General features: G+C 48.5%; 1 protein-coding gene across 1 annotated transcript in view; it reads right to left on the reverse strand.

Annotated features, from left to right (window-relative positions):
- The window catches only part of MSH2 (mutS homolog 2), a 51,721-nt gene that overhangs the window by 15,560 nt on the left and 10,006 nt on the right, over positions 1–26,155 (reverse strand). The window contains exons 5-8 of the mRNA XM_056116961.1: positions 24,332–24,481; positions 22,222–22,355; positions 13,550–13,749; positions 9,502–9,611 (exon numbers count right to left, since the gene is read on the reverse strand). Coding sequence (XP_055972936.1) covers positions 9,502–9,611; positions 13,550–13,749; positions 22,222–22,355; positions 24,332–24,481 — 594 coding nt within the window. The remainder of the gene's footprint in view (positions 1–9,501; positions 9,612–13,549; positions 13,750–22,221; positions 22,356–24,331; positions 24,482–26,155) is intronic.

Raw genomic sequence — 26,155 nt, forward strand, 5'->3', positions numbered from 1 at the left:
CAGCTGTTAGGAAAGATGAAGTCATGAAATTTGCTTATAAGTACATGGACATGGAGAGTATTATGATAAGTGAAATGAGTCAGAAAGAGAGGGACAGACATAGAATGACTGCAGTCATTTGTGGAATATCAAATAACATAATAGGAGACTGACACCCAAGGACAGTAGAGGCAAGGGCCAGGAAGACTGCTCCTTGGTTGGAGGGCTGCCTCATGAGCTGGGGGAGAAGGCAGCTGGGATGGAGAAGGAACCACTAGTCAATGATGGTTGGAGGGATCAGTAGGGATGAGAGACGTGTGCTGAAAGTAGATAAAGGACCAAACGTAATGGCCTCTCAGTATCTGTACTGCAAACCATAATGCCCCTAAGTAGAGAGAGTATGCGAGAAATTGTCTGCCACAGAAGCAGGGGGAGGGTTGGAAAGCGGGGAGGGATACTGGGGACATTAGTCGTGGAAAACATACACTGGTGGAGGGATGGGTGTTCAATCACTGTATGACTGAAACTCAAACATGAAAGCTTTGTAACTGCATCTCACAATGATTTAAGAAAAAAAAAAAGTCTAGTGCTTCCAGCTAAAGACATGCAAGACACTAAGAGTATGACAGTAAGTCTTCCTGAATGACTGGCAGGATCCTAGGGCCTCAACATCAAGGAAAGCGACATTTAAATGTAGTGAAAGCACTCTTCCATGAAGCTAGATGAGTCTTTTCCTCATCGATGTTATGATAAATCAACAGTAAGCAAAAGGATGTCACAAGGAACTGCTCTATTTTTCTTTAACTATTTCATGAAACAATATTTGAATCTTTCTTTCTTTCTTTCTTTCTTTCTTTCTTTCTTTCTTTCTTTCTTTCTTTCGTTCGTCACACCCAGTGATGCCCAGGGGTTACTCCTGACTCTGGACTCAGGAATTACTCCTGGCAGTGCTCAGGGGACCAACCATATGGGATGCTGGGACTTGAACCTGTGTCAGGTAGGGGTAAGGTAAACGCCCTACCCGCTGTGCTATTGCTCCAGCCCCTGAAACATTTTTCTTAAACAAACCTAGAAATGTTCAACACTCAGTATCTTTAACAAATGTACACACTTGCTCAAACAAAAGAATTGGTTTCAAAATAGCACTGGCTCTAATTAAAAAAAGAAAAAAAGACATGGGGGCCTAGAGTGATAGCACAGCAGATGGGGCGTTTGCCTTGCATGCGGCCGACCCAGGTTCAATTCCCAGCATCCCATATGCTCCCCTGAGCACCACCAGGAGTAATTCCTGAGTGCAGAGCCAGGAGTAACCCCTGTGCATTACCGGGTGTGACCCCCCCCAAAAAAAGACGATTTTCAGGGGGCCAGAGTGAGTACAGCCATAGTTCAGGGTGCTTGCCTTCCACATGGCTGGCACGGGTTCAATCCCCGGCATTCCGTATGATCCCCTGAATACTGCCAGGAGTAATCTGGAGTGTAGACTCAGGAGTAAGACCTGATGCATTGCTGGATGTGGCCCCCAAGTCAAGCAAGTATATAATAGACAATATTCTTGTTTTCTTTCCACTGCCTCCCCTGGGGCCATGCCCAGCAGGTCAAAACTGGGGGCTCAGAGGTACTGGACCAGGCAAGGAATATGCTCGGGTATGGCACTTTTAAGCCAGGAGTGGAGTGTAAAAGCAGGAGCAAGCCTATCAAGTGTGCCCCCCACAACCCCTAAAAATTTAGCCAAAGTACTTGGAGTATGCTTTAAATTATGAACTTTATTTTCAGATTTTTGCAGTTGTTTTTGTTTTGGGATCTCATCCAGCAGTGCTCAGGGGTTACTCCTGGCTCTGCACTCAGGAATTACTCCTAGCGGTGCTCCAGGGACCATATGCGATGCCAGGGATCGAACCCGGGCTGGCAGCGTGCAAGGTAAATGCCTGACTCACTGTGCTATGGCTCCAACCCCGTTTAGCTAAATTCTTGCCAATAATAATGAGCAGAAACCATAATGATAAATCCATCTCATCTACAATGCCAAAAACATACACAAAAACACGTACAATCCAAGTCTTGGCAAGGCATACCCCCTCACTGCCACAGGCGCCTTACAGAGACACTGCAACAGCGACCCGGAGCACACGGCCAGCTGCACCCCAAGAACAAAACAAAAGCGGTGGTGAGAGATTAACTGCTTACTGAAGATGTCGAACAACTGCAAAGAAGAAGCTGAAAGGAACTAAGTCAGTGAGTCACGGCCTCTGCAGGAGAAGACAATGCCTCCCGGGCCTGTGACAGGGTGAGTCACACCTCCAGGAGCCAGAACTGAACCCACAGACTGCTTAAGTCACTACTGTTTATCTTTTCTGCGGATCTTCCTTCTGTGGCTGTAAAATCTTTGCCCTCAGTTAGAATCTGGAAAGCTCGGGGCAGGTGACATTTTGGGTCAGGGCGGGGGAATGGCTCAGTGGTAGGGTGCCCTGATAAGGATGAGGGCACAGCTCTCTGGCTAGGGGACAGCACTCACTTAAGGCCCAGAGCACGGCTAAAGACAAGGTCCCGAGAGCGCAATGACAGTGAGGCCACAGCAAGGAAACAACAGTTCCTTGGCCCGAGAAGCACCAAGCAAGTGCAGTCACTTCTCTCAAGAATTCCATGTTTCGGGGCTAGAGCGATAGCACAGCAGGTAGGGAGTTTGCCTTGCACACGACTGACTTGGGTTCAATTCCCAGCATCCCATATGCTCCCCCGAGCACCGCCAGGAGTGATTCCTGAGTGAACAGCCAGGAATAACCCCTGTGCATCACCGGGTGTTAGCCAAAAAGCAAAAAAAAAAGAATTCCATGTTTCTCTCATGGATCAAAAACCAGTAAGCACAGACAATGTGGGTATAACAAAATAAGCTTTATGGGATGGACATGTGGAGAACTGGAGAACTCTGCAACTAGAAATGGGGGGCAGGGGGTACACACAGCCTCAATTACCTGAAGAACCCTCACAAACACACACGACAACTGAAAATGAGTAAGACGCAAGCCTCACACAGGGCCAACCCAGGTTTGCTCCCCGCCACCCCTGTGGCCCCCTGCATCCTGCTAGGAGCAGTCCCTGAGCACGGAGCCAGGAGCGAACCCTGAGAACAGCTGGGTGGGGCCCAACAACTGACAATTAAAAACTTAGACAAGCGACAAACCTAGGAACAAATCGTAACGGGAATGAAATGCTTCCCACTAAGTAAGAAATGACGCCTCCTACCACTCAGGGATGGGACTGGAGCGAGTACAGCGAGAAGGCACTTGCCCGCACACGGCCACTGCCGACCAGGGTTCGATGCCCGGCTGGGTTTGATCCCCCAAGCACCGCCAAGAGGAATTCCTGAGTGGAGAGCCAGGAGGAACCCTTAGCATCACTTGGTGTGGCCCTCCAAAAACCAAAAAGAACAAACAAAAAAAAACCACAAATAAATCTTATGAATATATGCAACTAGGCGGCACAGAAGGAAAAGTGTGTTCCTCAATGCGTGGACCAGAAAGTACAGGAAGTACGGCGCCTGCCTCGTGCGGTGACCTTAGTTCCATTCCTGACACATTCATGGTCCCCCAGGCACCACCAGGAGGAACTCCTGAGTGCAGAGCCTGGAGGAAGCGCTGAGCAATGCCAGGTGTGGCCCCAGAACAAACAAAAATAAAAATAATTTTAAAAATTAAAATTTTTTGTGACTGAATCTTTCTCGCCGTTGGGACGGGGTACTCTCCCTCACCTCCCTTGTACTTCCAGAAGCCTCAGCAGTCATCTACACCCCAAAGCAGCCACCCAACTGAAAAGCTACTCCAGCCTTACCATTCCGATAAAAATACTGAATGCGCTGAACAAACGCCAGAACCTCTTAGCACCTGTATTGCAACCATAATGCACAAAAAGAAAAGGAGAGAGAGAGCAAGAAGAAAAGTGCCTCCCATAGAGGGAGGCTGGGGGTGGGGAGGTTTGAGGGAGGGAGGGAGGGAGGAAGGGAGGGAGGGAGGGAGGAAGGGAGGGAGGGAGGGAGAAGCAGCGGATTCTTTACAAAAAAAATATATATATGACAAGAAGGAAGTATGAGGTGATACACAAATTATTTTAAAACAGAATCTAAAAATACAGTAGTGCTTTTAAAAGTAATAAGCAATCAGTAAGAACAACTTTTGGCAACAGAAAAACTCAAGAAATTATTTCCCAGGAAAAGGGCCCAGTACCCATCATATGGAACTCTTACCAACTCAACCCAAAGACAAAGAGGACAATTCAAACATTGGCCAGCCCTCAACACACGTTTTTCTGAGATGACATGCAAAAAAACGTCAAATGTGGCAAATGTAAGGACATCAAGAGCCAGCAGAGAAACACAAATTCAGAACACAATGAAAATGTCACTTGGTAACATGATCATCTATAATAAACACAAGTTTGGGCATTTCAAAGACCAGATGCACTTCTCATAGGTGTCTGATCTCTGTCACAGCTCCTAAAGCCTTTTCCTGAGAATAGACAAAGATGACTTGGAGGTGACTAACAGAAGCCAAGGCTGCCCTCTGAGGCCCCAGGCAGGGGTCAGAGGCTGGGTTGCCCTCTCATGTCCTGCACTCAGAGGGGAGAGGGGCTGGAGAACAAGCTAGTGAGGACGAGGAAACGGAACCCCCACCAACACACCTTGAGTGGGCCTGGCCCAGGGCCCCAGAGCACCTGGACCCATCCCCAGGAACACCTGGTGAGGCCCTGGGCTCTCAAACAGACAGTTTTTTTTAAGGTTTTCCAAGCTAGGGGACACAGGAAGTGCTACTAGTGGGCCATCTGGAGGGATGAAACACAGACACACAGACTGACAGACATACACAGACACACACCCCTGCCAAGGCCACACAATCCCCCTAGACTAGGACCCAGCGCTGCTCCTGAGTTATATTCTTTTTGCCCAGGGCGGGGGAACACACCCTGTGATGGTCAGGGCTTACTCCTGGCAGTGCTTGGGGGATAAGGAACGCTGGAAATTGAACCCAGGTCAGCCACGAGCAAGGCAAGAGCCCTCCCCACTGGAAAATCACTCAAGCCCCTGAGCCATGTTCTTTTATAAAACTGACTGAGAGGGGAGGGGGGGAGGGGAAGAGAATAAGGTGACTAGGAGTCGACAAAGTAAAAGGTTTCCCTGAATTCCACGAGCTGTTCCAGAACCTCTCTGACTGATAGCCATTCAGTCGCAAGAACAGGCGATACTAAAAAATATATAAAACAAAAGAACTACAGCCTTGAAAATGTGCCGAGAAGGCAGAGCCGTGGGGGTCAGAGAAGCAGAGTTTAGCTCAGCGTGATGTTGACCTGGGTCACTTCACACATGTGATTCTGTTTTCCACAACTGCCAACAGTCCCTATTATTTCAGAAAATCCCAACACCTCCCATGCCCATGCCAAGAGAAAGAAATCTCAGCCTCCGCTGCCTAGACGCCTGGCACCTATATTACCCCAGCCCGGGCCCAGTTTGGGTCAGCGGATCCGCAAACTCTTAGTTATGACCATCACGGTGATCCACTAGTTTTACTTTGGCTAATTCGGCACTTTCTGTTAACATCTGAGGGAACATTCCAGGCTAAGGGGGGGCGGGGGGGGGTTTGCTCTCAGTGAAACCACAGTTGGTTGGCCCTGGCTAGTGTCAGAATTGAGGTCAATACTGCAGGATGTCCACCCCGTGTCCCAAGAACTGCTTACCAGCTAAAGACCCCCCCCACACACACACACTGGAACTGCTCTCAGGACCCCAAAAGACTACAAACCCACTAGGACGGCTATGAAAACTACGAGTAACCAAATTCCAGAAAATGGGAATCTGAGATCTTCAAATATTGCTGGTAGGCACATAAGAGGGGCAGCCGCTCTGGAAACCTTTTGTAGTGACACCTGCAAAAGTGAACAGGCAGGACAAAGAGAAAGGGGAAAAGCATGGCCTGCACAAGGCCGCCCACAGGTCCGAACAACCAAAGGCAAAAACCAAACAACCTCCATGACCAGCAACAAGTGAAATAACAAAATAGGGAGTAAGATCTGCAGCCGGCTCAAATTCCTGGCATGACCTGAGCACCACCGGGGATCACTCCCCAGTACAGAGCCAGGAATAGTCTCTGAGCACTGCTGGGGGCAGCCCCCAAATGCCCCCTCCAACCCCCACCAAAAGATTTATAAATCTGGGTCTGGAGTGATAGGACAGCAGGTAGGGTGCTTGCCTTGTACGCAGCCAGCCGGGTTCAATCCCTGGCATCCCTAGTGTTCCCTGAGCACCACCAGGAGTGACTCTTGAGTTCAGAGCAAGGAGCAAGCCCGGAGCATCACTAGAGTGCCCCCTGCGCCCCCCAAAAAGATTTATGAAATTATCCATAAAGCCCACCTGAAGTATCATATACTACAAAGCTATGCCTGGGTGGGAAAAAGGAGTAATCCAGCTCATGTTAATATCCGTTCCCTTGCTCACAGCTGGAAAAGGAGCAGTTTCCCCAAGATGGTTCTGAATCATGCAAGTTAAACGCCTGAACTCATGACAAATACCTACGATGACAGTGAAGGGCTGAATGCACCTTATCACCTGATGGAAGCTGAAAAGTTTGGAAAAGAATAAGGACTATATTATGCAAGGTCTTTGGCTTTTTGGGTCACACCCGGCAATACTCAGGGGTTACTCCTGGCTCTGTACTCAGGAATCACTCCTGGCAGTGCTCGGGGGACCATATGGGATGCTGGGACTCGAACCCAGGCTGGAGCGATAGCACAGCAGGTAGGGTGTTTGCCTTGCACACGGCTGACCCAAGTTCGATTCCTCTGCCCCTCTCAGACAGCCCAGCAAGTTACCGAGAGTATCCCGCCCACAGGGCAGAGCCTGGAAAGCTCCCCGTGGTATGTTTGATATGCCAAAAACAGTAAAAACAGCCTCACAATGGAGACATTACTGGTGCCCGCTGAAGCAAATTGATGGACAACGGGAAGACAGTGCTACAGCGCATTTTGCATGGTCAGCTATCCAAGGAACCTAACAGGTTAGAATTGGGAATCTGGTTTACCTAAAAACTCGTACTATCAAATATGGAAAGTGAGAGTAACAAGTGCCTCAGCAGATGCCACTGGTCAGCCCCTCCTTCCCTCTCCTGATTCTGACCATCTCTCAGACCAGAGGTAACCCTCTGGCCACCAGCCTTTGCCTTCCCTGGCCACGATCACTGTGTCAACTATCCCATCGAGGAAAACTGCAGGAATGCAGCAGTGTTATGAGACCCAAAGAAGAACACGCCTGAAGTGGAAATTAAAATTCCAAAAGGGGACCAGAGCAACAGCACAGAGGGCAGGACGCTTGCCAACCCGGAGAAAGACTCTTGACACCACAGGTTTCTGAGCCCCTCGAAGGAGTTATCCCTGAGTGTGAGCAGAGCCAGAAGTAAGCCCTATGCATAGCCAGGTGTGTGGGCCCCCCGAAACACGAAAATCTAATGGTGGAGGCAACCTGCAATGAAATGAAAATGAATGACCCCAGCCCTTTTCTCAGATCTGGGTCTGTCTAACTGCGCTGCGTACCATCCTAAGCCCACACTCTTACAGAACACTTCTACAATGGTACGAGGAGCTGGAGTTGTCATCTAGTGCTTGCCCTGCACTCAGCTGACCCAGGTTTGATCTCCCACACCCCACACAGTCCCCTGAGCTGGCCACCAGGAGTGAGCCCTGACCGCAGAGCCAGGAGTAAGCCCTGAGCACCGCCTGGTGTGGCTCCAAAACAGAACTGAAAAATGAGACAGAATAAAATGTTACAACAGCCCAGCCAGCAGTCAGGACTGAAAACCCTATCTCGGATAACTAAGCTCCTTTACAGGAATGGGAGAGCTGGAAGAGCACCCAAGTGAACTAGCCAGGTGGCACCCTGGCCGCTACGTGTCTTTGCTCTCATAGTGTGCGACAATATTTCCAAGGAGAAAAGCATCAAGAAAAACACTCTAAAAATTCATATGCTGGCATTATAAATATCATTCTGAAAAAATGACCCCCCCACACACTAAACGAAAACTATAAATAGGAGCCCATTAGCTCACTAATGGTGGTTCTGCGTTTGGGAGAGAAGAATGCTTCGGCTGACTTGTCAGGCAGAGACATCCCAGGGGCTAAATCTACGCTGTCAAAAAATGTCGCGTGACAGGAGAGAGGGAAGGGGGGGAGAGAGGGAAGATGGGAAGAACGAAGGGAAAGAGAAGGCTTGATATGAGTCAAAGAAGGCCTTCGGTAGTGCGTGTCCTGCATGCTACGTTGCGTGTGGAGAAGTGGTCCTGGGACACCACGACTGACCCCAAGCAGAAAGCCAGGAGCGGCCCCAGAACAAAGAATACAAAGAATCTACCAAATTACCTCAGTATAAGAACTCGTGAGCATTTATTTCCTACACATTCTTTTATTAAAGAAAAGCTTCAGATTCATTTTCACACGAGGCTATTTCCAACTACTTCAGAAATGATCCAATTTCATTACGCTGGCGGGGGTCACACCCCGTGGCACTCAGGGATCACTGCTGGCGGGCATGTTGGAACCACATGTGTGCTGGAGATGGAACGTAGGCTGGCTGCCACTTTCAAGGCAAACACCCGCTGGACTAGTGCTCTGGCCCCAGGACATGCTTTGCATGTGGGAGCCCCCGGTTTGATCCCTGGCACCACACATTTAGCACCGCTAAAACGACAAAAATACTACGGAAAGTTGTTTTCTTTTGTGTTCCACATTTACTACCAGTCTCTTTCTTTTCCTGTGACGGCAATTTTCCTTTAGCTGCTGCATGTGAAAATCTTTTATGTGTGAGATTTGTTTTGTTTGGGGGCCCTATCCAGCAGTGCTCAGGGGTTACTCCTGGCTCTGCACTCAGGAATCACTCCCGGCAGTGCTCGGGGGACCATATGGGATGCTGGGGATCGAACCAGGATCAACTGCATGCAAGATAAGCACCCTGCTAGCTGTATTATCACTCCAACCCCTCATGAGATTTCTTTATCCATATCCAGTTATGAGGACTGGAGCGATAACACAGCGGGTAGAGTGTTTGCCCTGCACACAGCCGACCCGGGCTCGATTCCTCTGTTCCTCTCAGAGAGCCCGGCAAGCTACTTAGAGTATCCCGACCACACAGCAGAGCCTGGCAAGCTCCCTGTGGCATATTCGAGATGCCAAAAACAGTAACAAGTCTCACAATGGAGACATTACTGGTGCCCACTCAAGCAAACTGATGAACAACGGGAGGACAGTGCTACAGTGCTATCCAGTTAAGTCAGATACTCTTCCTCTATTACATCTTTTTAACTTTTACTGAAATGGCAGATCTCTAAATAAAATTGAAAATAGAAAACTTTTTCCCACTACTTAATCTTACTCTCCTCTTTCAAAGGTGCCTTGCAAAATGACAAAATGACAAAAATGAAACACAAAAAGCAAAACTCATGAGTTCGGAGTTGGACGTTCTGCTCCTTGAAGAAAAGAGTATGTTATATGTACCTGATCCATATCTAACGTTGTTTCTATCATTTCCTGGAATTTGGAGAAATCAGAACGAAGATCACTTAGAGGGGTCACAAAAACAGCCAGCAACAACGTCTGGTGTTTGCCTAAAGGAAAGCAAAAGAGGAAAACACATCAGCAAAAGGTTCTATTTTTTCTTTTTAAAACAGTGAATCATAAAAATTCCAGAGATAATTAGCATCAACTGATGCAAAGAGCACAAATAACACAATAGGTCTCCAATGTTACTCATTTTCAAAAGTGTTTTAAAACACAATTTGATCTCTGTGTGTGTGTGTGTGTGGGGGTGGGTGGGTGTTCGGGGACACGGGACCATGCCAGGAAGTAGGAATTGAGCTGGGGTCAGCCATGTGCAAAGTGCCTTAACCCCTGCACTATCTCACCAGGCGGAGAATTTAATTTTATAAATGGGCTTAATGTCTATAGATGATCTGACACTCTAAAGTCCCTACTAATGAAACACTGCCTCCCCCATCTAAAAATCACCCTTATCAAGTACCAGAGATGCAGGCACATGACCCAAATTACGGCTAAGTAAACCCTATTTTTTTACGGACTTGATAACCCAGCATCAATCATCAAAATAAAGTATCTCTAAACTGACCTTTATAACCCTGATTTCCATTAATAATGCAGTGTTCCAACAGGGATTAAATCAAACCATGGATGTCCACACTGGAGATCTGCTCCACTTTACTTACAGTGGGAAATCACGTGAGGAGTAAGTGAAGAGCAGCCTTGAGGCGTGGCAAGTTCAGGGGAAGATGTGGGTGCTGACACCAGCCCCAGAACTACTGAGCCCACAGTTTAACGCTAGCAAGTCCCAAGATGAATGAGTGGACGCTCAGGCAGGGCTGGACAGAGAGAGGAAGCCAGCAGGTCAGTGCGGGTCACTCCTCATTCCGGGGCTCCCTTTTGGGCTCCAGCCAATTCCCACGAGAAAGTCTGTAGCAAACCTTCCCCCAAGGGAAACCTCCAGTTCCCGGACTTCCTCAGAAGCATCGCCAGCTCCCGACCGAGGAAATGATGCAAAGCCATTATGAAGTCAGCCAAGTCGCTCCGAGATTATTAATCACAACAGTACCTCCATGTATTTAGAAAACAGTCCATATGTGGGAAGCCTTACTTAGACAGTCTGTAAAAAACACTTGGCCCACGGCGTGGTGCTTTATCCCCTGAGTTCACGTGCTGTGGGAAGCGGGAAGGACGGCGGGAGGCGGGAGGTACCCAGCTCACTAACGATTTCTCCCCTGGCCTGTTAATGTTTCAAAGCAACAAGGGTAAGCTCTCGTCCAATTGAGGATAGTCAGCACCACTCGAGACCTCAGAGAGGCTGGCGAGTGACACTGTACGTCCACATCCTGGATGGATGGGGAAAGGGCCCACACATTTGCTACTGCTAAAAAGGTTCCCCCCTTTACTGAATTCCTACCCTAATACAGACTTTGGGTGAGTGGATGAGGGCTGGCGGGGCTGGGACCACACCCAGCTGTGCTTGGGGGCTCTGCATTGGGGACTATGTGGTGCCAGGGATCGAACCCGGGTCTCCTGCATACGGAGCTTGGGCTCCTGCTCTTTGCATCATCGCTCCGACCTAGAAGATGCTTCTCAACGTGTCGGGCTGGACCAGGGACTGACAGGACCACACCTACCACTGTGCTCCATCTCAATAAAACCGGCCTTCCAGAGCAATAAATGTCCCAGAAGAGCATCCAAAGGAAGAAACCGCGTCCTGACTCTGAGGGGACAGAGGGGCCTGATGTGGATCCTGGGGCCGCACGAAGAGCTGTGCCAACCTCTCTGGTTAAAGCCTGCTAATGCTTTAGTTAGCAATCATTTTTTTTTAATGGGGAGGAAGGGTTTTCCTACGTGGTACCAGGGGCAGAGGAGTCCTGTGCATAGCCATGAGGACCAGAGTTGGCGCTAACTCTTTTTTTTTGTGCTGTGTGTGTGTGTGTGTGTGTGTGTGTGTGTGTGTGTGTGTAGACAGATAGATATGGGGTCCTACCTTAACCTTCATTCTTCTATAAGCATGTGATTTGAAGTGTTTTCCAAGATCCATCTGTGGCGTGAATGTGGAAACCACTTTCTGTACGTTCCAGAGCCTGTCAGCCCCGACACATCTCTCCCCCCGCACCACTGGCTCACCTTCACTCACATAGTAGGGAGGACCAAGATTCAATGGAACCTGCCCTCCCACTCGTGATCTGAACTGAGACCTGCACATGAGTGAGGTCAGAGTGACGGGTCACTCCCGAGCACAGCGCCAGAAATAAAGTCCCTTCACAGGGTAGATGGGTCCAACCCGCACCCCCCCGACCCCCACAAATACACAAGGAATAAAGACGGTTGTTCAGAACTTTCAGATAGCAATTCCTGATGGAAGGAAAAGGATCTCTGGAGCAAAGCTTTTCTCACTCAATGCAAATCGACCTTCGATACTATTGCTGCCCTCTGCGTGTCTGAATGCATTTTCGTGTTAGTCAGAAATCACATGTTTAAAAAGAAAACAAACTATGCTGAACCCTGCAATGACAGATCATCAGAAGATAGTGGAACATACTCAGTTCCTAGCAGCATACTGAAACACTTTTATTAGGTCACACTTCTTCGTGTCAAGATAATACGCTTAGTTTATTTTCCTCAAAATTCACCCTCACTTTTGCCCCCCCCCGCCCCACCCCATATCATAAGACCAAGGAGCTATGCTGAACCCTGCAATGACAGTTCGTTGCTTTCTCCACTTAAACTGAGGGGTGCGGGGCTGGAGCAACAGCACAGCGGGTAGGGCATTTGCCTTGCACATGGCAGACCCGGGTTCAATCCTCAGCATCCCATATGGTCCCCTAAGCACCGCCAGGAGTAAATCCTGAGTGCAGAGCCAGGAATAACCCCTGAGCATCGCTGGGTGTGACCCAAAAAGCAAATAAATAAATAAGTAAATAAAATGACATGAACTATTAGAATAAAATTTTAAAAAATAGTAATAATAAATTGAGGGTGGCTAGGCAGACAGTACGGGGGTTAGGTACTTGCCTTACATGCAGACAACTTTGGTTCAGTGCCCTACTCCTTGCCACCCAACACCAGCATTACCAGATACAGCCCTGGAGGCCTCTGAGGGTCCCTCCCAGCACTCTTGGGAGCTAGGATGATCCTCGCACCACCTCGCCCCTGACATCCTAGGGCCCTCACATTGAACTACTCTCCTAGCTGGAGGAGAGACTCACCAAAAAGGGCTCAAGGTCTCCAGACTAGAGAAAAAAATCCACCTCACACAGGCCTACAGCAGGAAGCTGCCCGGATGCCTCCGTTCCCTGCCCCTCCCGCCTTCTTTGCTGTGAAGCATCTTCTCATTGTGCTGTGAGCACTGTCAAGGTTGGGCACTGAGTCCTTAGCAGTCAACCCCCATCCAAGCAGCCCTAGGCCTAGTCAGTAAACGGAGCAACCCTGACAGTCCTTTCTGAACAGCAGAGGCAGGGCTGAGAGACAGGACACGGAAGCGGAGGCACCCACTCACATAGGGCCCCATTCACATCCCTGGCACCACATGCAGTTCCGCAAGCACTGCCAGGGGTCATTCCTGAGCCTAGTGCCAGAAAGAGCCCCTAAGCACCCCTGGAAATGTGGAACCCCCCAAAACCGAAATGCAAAAGCAAACAGTCCAAATTTTCTCATGCATCTTGACTTGTACACTTTGAACTATAGGCCAAATAAAAACCTGTCGGAAAAACTTAAAAAGAGGGACCAGAGCGATAGTACAGCAGGAAGGGCGCTTGCCTTGCACGCAGCCAACCCAGTTCCATCCCTGGCATCCACGTGGTCTCCCGAGCATAACGGGCATGTCATCCCTGAGTGCAGAGGCAGGGGTAGCCCCCGAGCGTTGCCTGGTGTGACTCAAAAAGCAAAAAAAGAAAATTCCCAAACCCCCAAAACCTGAAAAAGAGGTTCTCTGAAGCCAACTTTCTAAGGACAGTGCATTCCCAGTGAGAAGAAGAGAGAAGGAAAACCAACATTTGGTTACCTTCGTATTTCTCCAGAACTCGGATAACATTAGGGAGTTGGTTTATGCCCTGATACAGTCGGTAGCAATCCTGCAAATTTGCTGCTTGCCTTTGAAATTTCTTAGCAAGTCGGTTAAGATCTGGAAATCTCCGAAGTAAATCTTCCTGTAGGCTCTGCCTCAGTTCTGCATCTTCAACGAAAGCTTCCACCAAATTCAACCTGGAAGAAATCACAAAAATAACTTTGGAAAATTTTCTTTTTGGGCCACACACACAATGCTCAGGGTTACCCCTGGTGGTGCTCAGGATCATGTTAGATGCCAGGGATCGAATCCAGGTCAGCCAGGGCAGGGCAAGCACCTTCCCCACAGTACCATCACACTGGCCCCTGAAATATTTTAGTGTTAAAATCCAATATTTTTTTCTTTTTGGGGGTCACACCCAGCGATGCTCAGGGCTTACTCCTGGCTCTGCACTCAGGAATTACTCCTGGCAGTTATCTGGGGAACCATATGGGATGCTGGGAATCGAACCCGGGTTGGCAGTGTGCAAGGCCCTACCCGCTGTAATACTGCTCCAACCCCTAAAATTCAAATTGACCAATTAGGCACATAACTCTCAACTACCTGAACAAAAATTTTCATGTGATAATGCTTTCATTCTGTAATGCAGCTTTTTTTAGTGTGAAATGCTCAAGAAAACTGGGACCTAGTTTCTCATTGGCTGGCAACCAAATCAATGTTCAATTAATGACAAAAGGTACTAAACTGTATACCCTGTTCTGAGTCTCATCAAATGAACATTTTTCTTAAGTAAAATAATTTCATTATTATGATATACTTTAGATTCGAGTTGAAAGCTTATATATGTAAATAAGAATAGGCATTTACTATATTGTATTAAACGATTTTAATTTTCTTATTTACGTATGTCAAAATCATAGAATAATCACAAATTGGTTCTCACTGATTTATTTTCTGATCATTCTAATTAGCCATTTCTAAAGTTTTGCTGGAATAAGCAATATAAAGTAAACTTGGGATGTGCCTTATGAACAACATTGTAAATTGTGGTGCTTTTAATTAAAATTAACTGAAAAAATAATTTCATTATTGGGACACTGGTGCCAAGGACACATTATTGCACAAGGCGAAATATTTTACAAAACAATTACAAATCAACAACTGACAAATTCAACTTATTTGATTAAAAGGTCTTTAAATTCTCAGAATGCATTCTCGAAATACTTCAAGATAGAACAAAACCAAAACTTCCTAATTGAAAACATAAAACTGTTATATTGTCTCTCAAGGTCAATAAAGAAAATCTCAGCTTGTTTTAAGAACCATAAGACAGGGAAAAAAAAAAAGAGGCGATTATGAAAGAGGTGATTCATAGTGCTTTTGCCATTTATGGGATGCTAATCATTTTCTGCCTCTATCACTGCAATCCACAGCAAGAAATATATTTTGACAGCATGACCCCCACATGCATGCATATATTTTGCAGGAGCAGAATACACCCCGCAAAATATGCCAATACAGCTCACAGAACTATTCTGAGCTAAAGAAAACTCAGAAACAGAAGAAAGGAAAGCCCGGTCGGACCCTTGTTTGCATGCAAACAGGACGTAAACTGAAAAAAAGGCTCCCCTTCTTTTTTGCTCTGTGTGGGCCACACCAAGAGGTGTTCAAGGGCGCCTCCCATCTCTGTGCTCCGGGGATGCTCCGAGGACCACGAGGACCACGTGGGGACAGAGAGGATGAAAGCGGGTGCATCTTAGGCATGGCAGGCACCTCACCCCGTGCTCCCTCCTAGGGCCTCTCTTCCTTTTTTATGGTGCCTGCATGGATCTGGAGGAGGCTCAAACCCAGGGCCTCGCACAGGTGCCCAGTCACTCCTCACCGCCCCCCCTCACGTCACTCTGGGCGACTTGATCCCATTCACCTGGAGGCCACCGCATCCCAGCGACCCCCCCCACAATCCCTGAATTTGCTTGCCCCCAGCTTCGGGGCCCAAGGTACTCAGTCCTCCCCCTCATCACTACCCCTTCGCGAAGGTGCTCTCAAAACGGGCTCTAACCCCTCTGGAGGTGCAGATCTCTGAGTGCTCTCACAGGTCCCCTCAAAACTTGTTTTTCAGGGCCGGAATGACAGCACAGTGGGGAAGGCGCTTGCCCTGCACACGGCAGAATGGGATTATATCTTCCAATATCAATTTATAGGGCCCCAGTCAGAGAACCCAGAGGATAGTAAGGAACAGTAATTTCCACTCCTATAAAATAAAAGCTGTCACAAAACAATGCTTACTTTACCTGAGTGCCTGTGGTACTTTTATCTTTTGATTGTGCTTAAGTTTTAAAAATGCGTGCTGTCACCCACTATACTAACCCCACAGCTCGTGAATGGCTCGTAATTTGAAGTCTGATTTTCCTTGGGGAGAGGAGGTCCATACTCCAAAGGGCTCAGGAGCACCTTCCAGCTCAGTGCGCAGGGATTATTCCCCGTGGTGCTTAGGGACTGACCACGTCCCCACTCACAAAGCCGGCACTCGGACGCTCAACACTCTCCCGCACCTAGAGTTTGATTTTTTGTTGTTGTTGTCACTTTTTTGTGTTGTTTTATGGCCCCAGCATTGCTCAAGGGTTCTTCCTGGCTCTGCACTCAGGGATCACTCCTGGCAGTGCTCGGAGGATTGTATAGGTTGCCAGGGATCAAACCAGGGTGACCCACGTGCAAGGCAAGCCTACTGTACGATCGCTCCAGCCCCTCAGGTTTGCGGGACTTTGGTTCTGCTTTTGCTCTTGGCCCACACGGGGCGTAACACTGGCCCCTCACACACAAACTCCACACTCCAAGCCACCCCCGCTACACCCCCGATCTCTCTCTCGAAAGCTGTGGGTTTTACTGAAGTCATAGCTAGAAGGCAGAGTTCCACAAAGATAGGGAAAATCGCTTGGACACAGCACATGATGGCAACGATCTGATTCTATTTGTTAACTACACAAGCAGAAAACTAACCCTCCAGTGACATAGGGCCATGGAGAAGAACCGCGCCCCCTTCCTAAATCTCTAGTGACTGCGAGTTCCATCAGCATTCACTGTTCCTGCACCATCAAAATGCTCAACCAGCATGTTCGAATCAGGAAAATAATAACACTGTATTCCCCCATCACTGAGCACCACCGAGTGACAGCTGTCACCACCGAGTGACGGTTTTTCGGACCTCAGCAACACTCCCACCCAGGGCCTGACCCTGAGCTGTGAAAGGCCGCTTGCGCCACTGGCCAGCACCCCGGGCAGCCACCAACCCATTCTCCACTCTCCACAAAAGTCCTCCAGAAACTACCAATACCCCCCCACTCTGGCAAGGGGGCGGGGGTGGAAGGAGAATGAATGTCCCAGCTCAAGAACCACAGGTTAAAATGCCCTTTTATTTTTCCCTGTGGGCCCCTCAGGAAGGGCCCACAGAAGCCTGACCCAGCGCTGTGCTCTTGCGGCTTCTCCCACCCAGCAGTGCTGAGGGTTGAGCTGGGCCAGCTGCAGCCAGAGACCTCCCTGGCCCTGAAAACACACTTTCTACAGGCAAACAGTCTTGATTATGGAATGCAGGAGGAGGCGGGGAGGAAGGGGAGAGGGGGGAGAGAAGGAGGAGAGAGAGGGAGAGAGAGAACAAGAGGGAGGGAGAGGGACAGAGAGCAAGAGGGAGAGAGAAAGAGGAGTGCAACATGTCAAGAGAGAGGCAACTTTGGCTTCCTGCTTGGGGAAGAGCCAAAGGAACTTCTCCACCAAGGCCGAGAGGAATACAGATGTACTGGGCAGAAACTGTGAGGGGCTGGGGAGACAGCAGAGCAGGCAGGGCACTTGCCTTGCACACAGCCAACCCGAGGACCCCCAAAACATCCCCTGCGCTTCACCAGGAGTGACCCCTGCTAGGTGTGGCCGCCCCGCTCTGGCCCTTGTAAGAGATGGAAAGACCCTCAGGCGGTTCGGAGGCAGAGCGGTTCCCATGCAGATTCAGGCACCAGCCTGGTCCTGGACCACGGCCCCCGAGGCCCTGCCAGCGCTGCCACCAGGGTACGTGGCACTGCCACGCCACGCGCATGCGACACACAGGCACACAGGCACTGCCACACCACGCGCATGCGACACCAACTCACCAATGGGGCGCACAGCAGGGAAGGTGCCCTGACCCACTAGCTCCCCACGCAGCGAGATCCGCAGCACAGAGCCAGGAGTCCACCCTGAGCACCATCAGGTGTGGGCCAGCCCCATCCCCCCACCCTCAAAAAAGGGGAAAGGGGGGGAAAGGATGAAAATAAAAAGAAAACTAAGTAAAATTCCATAAACCGCCCAGATACCATGCAAGCAGCTGGCAGGCGCTGCTTGTGGCGAACAGAAGCAGCGGGAAAACGAGCTGCTGCGAAACTCGCATCCCGGCCAGCTGCTGCGAATACGCGGCTCCAGCGCTGGGCACGTGACCAGCAGGCCGAGGCCCGGTCCTCATGCATGCAGTGCCCCCAGGCTCAAAGGCCACTGAGAATGGCCCCTTTTTAAAGGGCCGGAGCAACAGTACAGTGGGGAGGCATCTGCCCTGCACACAGCCGACCTGGGTTAATCCCCGGCACCCCATACTGTCCCCTGACACCTGCCAGCAGTGATCCCTGAGCACAGAGCCAGGAGCAAGCCCTGAGCATCGCCGAGTGTGGCCAAAACAAAAGAGGAAGCCCTGAGCTGAGGCCCTCACTGAGGCAGGCAATGAGCATCTCAAGGGGTTCTTCTGCATACATTGGCTGGACACACACAGCTCCAGAGAGGCAGGGAAGGACAGCTGACTGCTCCCATCTCAGGACAGGGAGAGGCAGGGAAGGAACGCGAACTGATCCTTTGCCTCCTGCTGCCAAACCCACCCAGGCAAGCGAAAAGAACCAATAAGGAAGATATTTCTTGCCAAAACTCAACATGCAGGGCCACTGAGACGACACATGGGGCTGGGGTCACAGCATGGCACACAGGAGGCCTTGCTATGGTCCCCAGCACTAAGCCAAGAGTGATTCCTGTGCCCCAACATATGAGGCCCCACAAAAAAACATTAATAATGACTTTAAAGATTTTTCCTACTCTTCTTCCCTGGCTCGATCTCTTACCACTGTGTCTTCTCAAACCGACAAGTGAATGAATCCTAAGTAGTTAACACTTCTTTTTCTTTTTTGACTTTTGGACCACACATGCAGTGCTCAGGGCTCACCCCTGCTCTGCACTCAGGGATCACACCTGGGAATGCTCAGGAATGAAATGATAGACTGTGCCGGAATTCAAACCCAGGCCAGCCGTGTGCAAGGGCAGTGCCCTAACCCGCCATATTCTCTCTTCAGAACAAGAGGTTCCACTCAGAGTACTAACAAGTACTAACAAGGAATGCCACTCAGTGGCAGAGACTTGCTTTGCATGTGTGAGGGTCTGGGTTTGATTTCCAGAATCACAGTAAACAAAGTCTTTTTTTTTTCTTAAGAAATAAAGTCTTGGGGCCTGGAGCGATAGTACAGCAGGTGGGGCATTTGCCTTGCACGCGGCCGACCCTGGTTTGATTCTCAGCACCCCATATGGTCCCCCAAGCACCACCAGGAGTAATTCCTGAGTGCATGAGCCAGGAGTAACCCCTGTGCAACACCAGCCTGGCCTGGGAGACTCAAAGTAAAAAAAAAAAAAAGTCTTAACCAGCTAAAAGCAAAGGTAGACCTGGAGAGCCAGGACAGCAGGCAGGGTACCTGCCTATCCACAGTTGATCGAGGTTCAATCCCCAGAATCACAAGTGGCCCCCTGCATGCCCCCAGGAGTGATCCCTAAGCTCTGAGCCAGGGGAAACTCGCCCTGATAATGCCAGTTGTGGCCCAAGAAACGAAAAACGGAAAAAGGGAATCTGGGCCTAGGCAATAGTATTGCAAGGAGGGTACCTGCCTTGCACGCAGCTGGCCCAGGTTCCATTCTCAGCAACCCTCGTGGTCCGCTGAGCCCAACAGGAGTGATCACTGAACCAGGAGTAAGCCCTGCCGAACACTGCCGGGTATTACCCAAAAACAAAAACAAAAAACAAAACAAAGGGATGAAAAACCTCCTAAAACCCCAGCACAAAGCAATACTATGCATAACCCCTCAGTCTTTGGTCTGAACATCATTAAAAGCTTAACAAATTGCTAGTTTCACAAGTCTTCAACATGCCATTTCAGAAATAATTACAGTGTCAGTTCATGTTCTGGCTAACAAATTTCTTTCCAAGACTGCTCTGCTAACTGTTTCCATGACAATGCACTTTAAATTGCAATTTTAGAAGTTCTAAAGTTACTGTTGGCATAATATGGTGCGCTGTCAACCCTACTCAATAAAATTACTCAGCTGCATGCGACTGGATATGATGATTTACAAAATGACTAGATTATATGATGATGCTGAGGGTGTTAATCTCCAAAATTCCAACAGACTGAACCAGGAAATTCATCGTGGAACTCAAGATAGTTAAAAATCAACATGAGATTCTTTAGCTGGCATGTCTGATCTCCCGTCCCAAGAACAGCTGGCAGAGCTGGACAGGAACACTGAGATGGTGGAGAACAGAGTTGGTACCTAGGAATGAGAACGATGTCAAGACTCCGCTTTACCTGGTCCTCACAGTAAGAGTGACTCATCCGAAGCTAGAATTGCAAAGATACTGTAAAAGGGAAGGGGGAACCAAGAGATAGCCCAGCGGTGAGGGTGCAAGGTGCACCCACACTGGGTCTGACTTCTAGTAGCTCACACTTCCCGGGGCACTGCCAGGTGCAGCCCGAGCATCATCACATCCCCTGACCCATGCATGGAACCACCAGCCCGGCCTGGGAGACCCAAAGGAAACAAGACAAAACAAAGCATGTGGCAGGATAAAGAGAGGATCGTGCTTCGAAGGAATCATCAATCAAGCAAAGGACGGGGCCACGTTACAGCGAGTACCGAATGCAGTTCCAAATGCAGTGAAGGTTCCAAACGCAGTAAAATGATGTAAGGGAAAGAAAGCAGGAAAATCCAAGGAGCTGAGAAACTGGATTGGGGGCATTCCATCTGCCTGCGATTTTTAGGGATGACGTTCGGGGGAGAAAACGTGGAGCAGAGGGCAGAGAAGAGAATGGAGAGGAAAGAAGAGGCCACACTGGAGAGAAGTTAAGCAGGGAAGGAACGGGAAACGGTCTGGCAACCCGAGACTTGGCAAAGAAAAGTTCGTTCCTTCCTCTGAGAAAGAAAATGGTCAATGAACAAAGGGAGAAATGTCTGAAATGGTAGAGACTGAGAGAGGTCTGGAGAGAGAACAGCAGGTCAGGTGCCTGCCATGCAGGTAACCGACCCAGGGCGGATCCCTGGCACCCCCCGCCAGGACTGATTCCTGAGCACAGAGCCAGGAGTAGACCTGAGCACCACAGGTGTGACCCCAAAACAAAACAAATCAAAAGTAACTTTTGAAATAAACCTTTTCATTTTCAATAAAATATCAACATACTTCCAACCTGGTAATTTCCTAAATGATTTTTATGCGAAAATTACTTAGAAAGTTATTCTATTCCTCCGTGAAATCTACAGAATCAATATAGTTTGGTAACTAGAGGCAGATGTCCTAGGAAATATTGATCAATGTATGCTTGTCTGGCATTTTCCCAAGTAGTTACCCAGTCACTATGCTTTTGTATACCATCAATATTCAGTAGAAAAGCAAAAAATTCCTGAATGATTTGACAACACCAAAGTCATAAATATACTCAATTTCCTTAACCACTGTGAAAATATATCACAAACGGAAGACAGGCATATAACCACTCAGAGTGCTGGGGAGAGACTCCAAGGACGGGCGTCTGTTTCGCATGCCCAGCTCAATATATGGTCCCCGAGCAGGGCCAGTAGCCACAAACAACGTTGGCGGGGGCCCGAGAGGGGAGACAGCAGGGACAGCACTCATCTTGCAAGTGGCCAAACTGAGTTTGATCCCCAACATCCCACAGGGTCCTCTGAGTGCCACCAGGAGTGATCCGTGAGTACAGAGCGCTAAGCATCCATGGGGGTGCCTCCTACTCCCAGGGGGGAAAGAAAAAGAACACTGCTAGAATGCAGCCCAATAAACAAAACAAACAAAATCCTAATCAGATAAAGACGTTATCAATCACATGAGCTGATGACTTTTTTCAGGTTTTCTTCTTTTGTTTTTGGTGCTAAGGGATTACTCCTGGGAGGAGCTAGAGGACCACACAGGTTCTGGGGAATCACACCTGGGTGGGCCATGATCCCGGCCCACTTTACTCTTACTCCAGCCCCAGTTTAATTGTTTTTTGTTTATTGGGTTTTTTTTTTTTTTTTGCTTTTTGGGTCACACCCAGCAATGCTCAGGGGGTTCTCCTCACTCTGCACTCAGGAATCACTCCTGGTGGTACTCAGGGGACAATATGGGATGCCGGGGATTGAACTCGGGTCGGCCACATGCAAGGCAAATGCCCTTACCACTGTACTATCACTCCAGCCCAGTTTAATTACTTTTAAATCAAGCTAAATCATTATATAGCTCCCTGCACAATTACACATAAAACTCTAAGGGGTGAAAACTGCACATTACAGCGATATAATGGTATAGAGTAATTGGCAGCAACTAAAAGCATCCCACGGCTAGCCCAGGAGCGTACCTCTCCTCTATTCTGCTCCTGTCCATGAGCGGCTGCTTGATCCACTGGTTAACCAGTCTCTGTCCTTGAGGGGTTTTGCATTTATTCAGCAATGCGGCCAGGGACTGAGAGCCGGAAGTATCTTCAACAGAACCCTATAGCAAAACCAGAAGAGCGCATTTACTAAGGAAAACCCTACTGTGCGTGAAAATAGGTAACTTCAGAGACAAGAACACTAGAACACTTCGGGTCAGAGAGAAAGGGTTGGGACCACATTCAGCAGTGCTCAGGGACCAAACGGTGCCAGGTAATCACGCAGGTCTCTTGCACGCACTGCAGCCTTTGAGCCATGTACCCAGCCCAATAAAATATTGCTGAAAAAGGCCAAACTTGTAAATAAGTCCTCTTTCTTTAAAAAAAAAAAAACTTTCATTCCTGAGTACAAAGCCAGAAGTAACCCCTGTGCATCGCTGGGTGTGACCCAAAAAGAGCGGGGGGAGAGGAGGGGAGTGGGGCGGAACTTTCAACCGATTAAGCTGCATATTTTAAGCTGCATATTTTGCTGTAGATTCTTCCCAAACCAAAACTACTTCAATACTTACTATAATATGGAGATAAGGTGTGGCCACGTATGTGACCAACCCAGTTGATCCCCAGGACTGCATACAGTCCCCAGCACTGCCAGGGGAGAGCCAGGAATAACCTAACCCCTGAGCACCGTGGGGTGTGCTCCAACAAACCCCACCCTCCAATAATTACTACGGTCTAGACATACAACTGATTAGAAGGGCCAGACAATAGTACAGCGGGGAGGGCACTTTCCTTGTATGGGACCAACCCAGGTCCCATCCCCGGCATACCGTATGGTCCCCAAGCACCAACAGGAGTGATCCCTGAGTGCAGAGCCAGGAGTAACCTCTGATTATGACTAGGTGTGGCCCAAATAGCAAAACAAACCAAAAAATGATTAGAATGTCATTTTTTTGTTGGGCTTTGGGTCACACTCAGCTGTGCTCAGGGAACCATAAAGACCATAAGGAGTGCCGGTATTGAACCCAATGGGCAACGAGCAAGGCAAGTGCTCTGCCCTGCCCACTGTTCTATCTCTCCAGTCCCTGAAATGTAAATGTTTTTTTCCTTCAGGTTTCTGGGTCACACCCAGCTATGCTCAGGGGTTACTCCTGACTTTGTGTTCAGGAATCACTCCTGGCAGGCTACAGGATCATAAGGCAAACACCCTACCCGCTCCAGTCCCTAGGGTATAACTATTTTATTTTTATTTTATATTATTTGCTTTTTGGATCATACCCAGTGATGCCACAGGGGTTACTCCTGGCTCTGCACTCAGGAATCACTCCTGGTAGTGTTCAGGGGACCACATGTGATGCTGGGAATTGAACCAGAGTCAGCCGCATACAAGGCAAATGCCCTACCTGCTGTGATATCATTCCAGCCCTGAATAGAACTGTTTTAAACTACTATTAACAGAGGCTGGAGAGACTAAACAGGTAAATCATCCACCTTGCATGCAGCCAACCCCGCTCGATATCCAAGCACCACCAGGAGCAACCCCTGACCAGATAGGAGCAGCCCCAACATCACCAGGTATGGCATGAAAACCCAAACCCACCCACTCCCGCCCCCCAAAATTTAAAAACTAAATAAAATTATTGTTAATATACAAATTTTTAAGACATTCTATTTCTATCACATGCAAACTAGTTTTAATATTTTAATAAAATATTACTAAATTATAGCAATTCAATCCTCTTTGTCTTTTCTAAATGTGTAATTATTTTGTTTTGGAACCACACCCAACTATGTGCAGGGCTATTCCTGGCTCTGCACTCAGGAAATACTGGCAGTACTTGACAGAGCATATGGGACAGAGACCAAGTCAACGGCATTCAAGGTAAAGCACCCTAGCCAATACAGTATCTCTCTCTGGCCCTCGAAATATTTTAAATGTTTAAAAATATCTAAGCTCCATAAGATGCTCAGTATCTAGCAAAAAATATCATGTTCTAACCATTTAATATTTTTCAACGTCTGCGTATGTATCTGTATGTGCGTGTGTGTGCACACGTGTGTGTGTGTGTGTATGCGTGTGTGCGTGCTGTGTGTGTTTTACCTGGAAAAGGTTAAGGGCTCTGACTGCCGCAATGTCCAATTTCATGTACTGGCCAAAGTCAAAGGTAGTCAGTTCAAACTGCCCGAAGTTTGAGTCATCTGATAGGAGTTCCAAAAACTTGATGACTGCAGACAATGATGAAACTGCAACCTAAGATCAAGAATAAAACAAAAGAAGCCAAACACTAGAACAGATTCTGCTGATGATTACAGCTTATATTCTAGAGACAGAAACACATTTCCAAATAGCAAAGTACAAGGAACTTTCAACACTTTCATTTGCCTTGATTGTTCTTTCCCAGTCCAAGCCAAGGAAACCAAACCAAGTTTAAACAAATCCTTAAGATTAGAAAACTGGGGCCAGAGCAATAGCACAGCAGGTAGGGGTTTGCCTTGCACACGGCCAACCCAGGCTGGCTCCCCGGCATCCCGTATGGTCCCCTGAGCACCACTAGGAGCGATTCCCAAGTGCAGAGCCAGGAGTAAGCCTTGAGCATCAACAGGTGTGGCACAAAACCAAACAAAAAAAATGTTAGAAAACAGTATTTCAGGGGCTGGAGAGATAGCACAGCGGGGAGGGCATTTGCCTTGCACGCGGCCAACCCAACTTCGATTCCCAGCATCCCATATGGTCCCCTGAGCACCGCCAGGAGTAACTCCTGAGTGCAGAGCCAGGAGTAACCCCTGTGCATCGCTGGGTGTGACCCAAAAAGCAGAAAAAAAAAAAAAAAAGAAAACAGTATTTCAGGGCCAAGAATTTAGAATAGGGTTCGAGTACTCGTCATCACATGGCATCATGAGCCAGGGAACAAATTGGCTAAATTATCAGTTGGAATGGCCCCAGGTGGGAGTTTCCCCCCACCACTATTAAAAAAATAATAATAACACCAATTGAAAAGAATTATTTTATTTAGAAAGTGATCATCTACTATAAAGAACTATTATTAGGAATCAGCCAAAAGTAGAAATTACTCAAATGTCCTAGGGCTGGAGCGATAGCACAGCGGGTAGGGCGTTCGCCTTACACGCGGCCAACATGGCCGACCCGAGTTCGATTCCTCCGCCCCTCTCGGAGAGCCCGGCAAGCTACCGAGAGTATTCGATATGCCAGACACAGTAACAACAAAGTCTCCAATGGAGACGTTACTGGGCCCGCTCGAGCAAATCGATGATCAACGGGAGGGCCTTTACCCTTTACCCTTTACCCTCCACCAAGAACAAAATGACTAGGCTTGTCCGTGCTACAGAATACCACACAGTAATACGGGGCTGAAGAGTAGGACACGGGAAGGTGCTGGCCTTGCACACAGCCACCTGGCTTCAACTTCCGGCATCCCGTATGGTCCCGAGACCCCCACACATTCTTCCTAACAGCAGAGCCAGGAGTGATCCCTGGCATCACCAAGTGTGCCCCACACATACAGAAATACACACACACAAAAAAAACTCAGGCAGCTCTAAAAGCTTCTTCAGATTTTCAAGTTTGCTGTGATCCATACTGATATTAGACTTATGTGGAGGGAAGGGCGCACCCCCAGGGTGTAAGGGGACGGAATGCAGTATGGGAAGTAGGAGCTTCACGCAAGGCAAGTGCCTCAGCCTTCATATTATCTCCCCAGCCCTACTTGATTTCTTTAACGATTTTCATTAACTTTCTTCATGTCAGTGTCTATGACCCCAGGTACCTAAGCCAACATGTAGTAAGAATAAACTCCTAGGACCGAGAGACAGCCAACTGGCAGCATGGGCTTTTGCACACAGGAAGCCCACGTTCAATCCACAGCATGAAATATGGTACCCAGAGCACTTACAGGAATAACCCAGA

Source organism: Sorex fumeus, unplaced genomic scaffold, assembly GCF_029834395.1.
Source record: "Sorex fumeus unplaced genomic scaffold, SorFum_2.1 ptg000003l, whole genome shotgun sequence".
Classification (NCBI taxonomy): Eukaryota; Metazoa; Chordata; class Mammalia; order Eulipotyphla; family Soricidae; genus Sorex; species Sorex fumeus.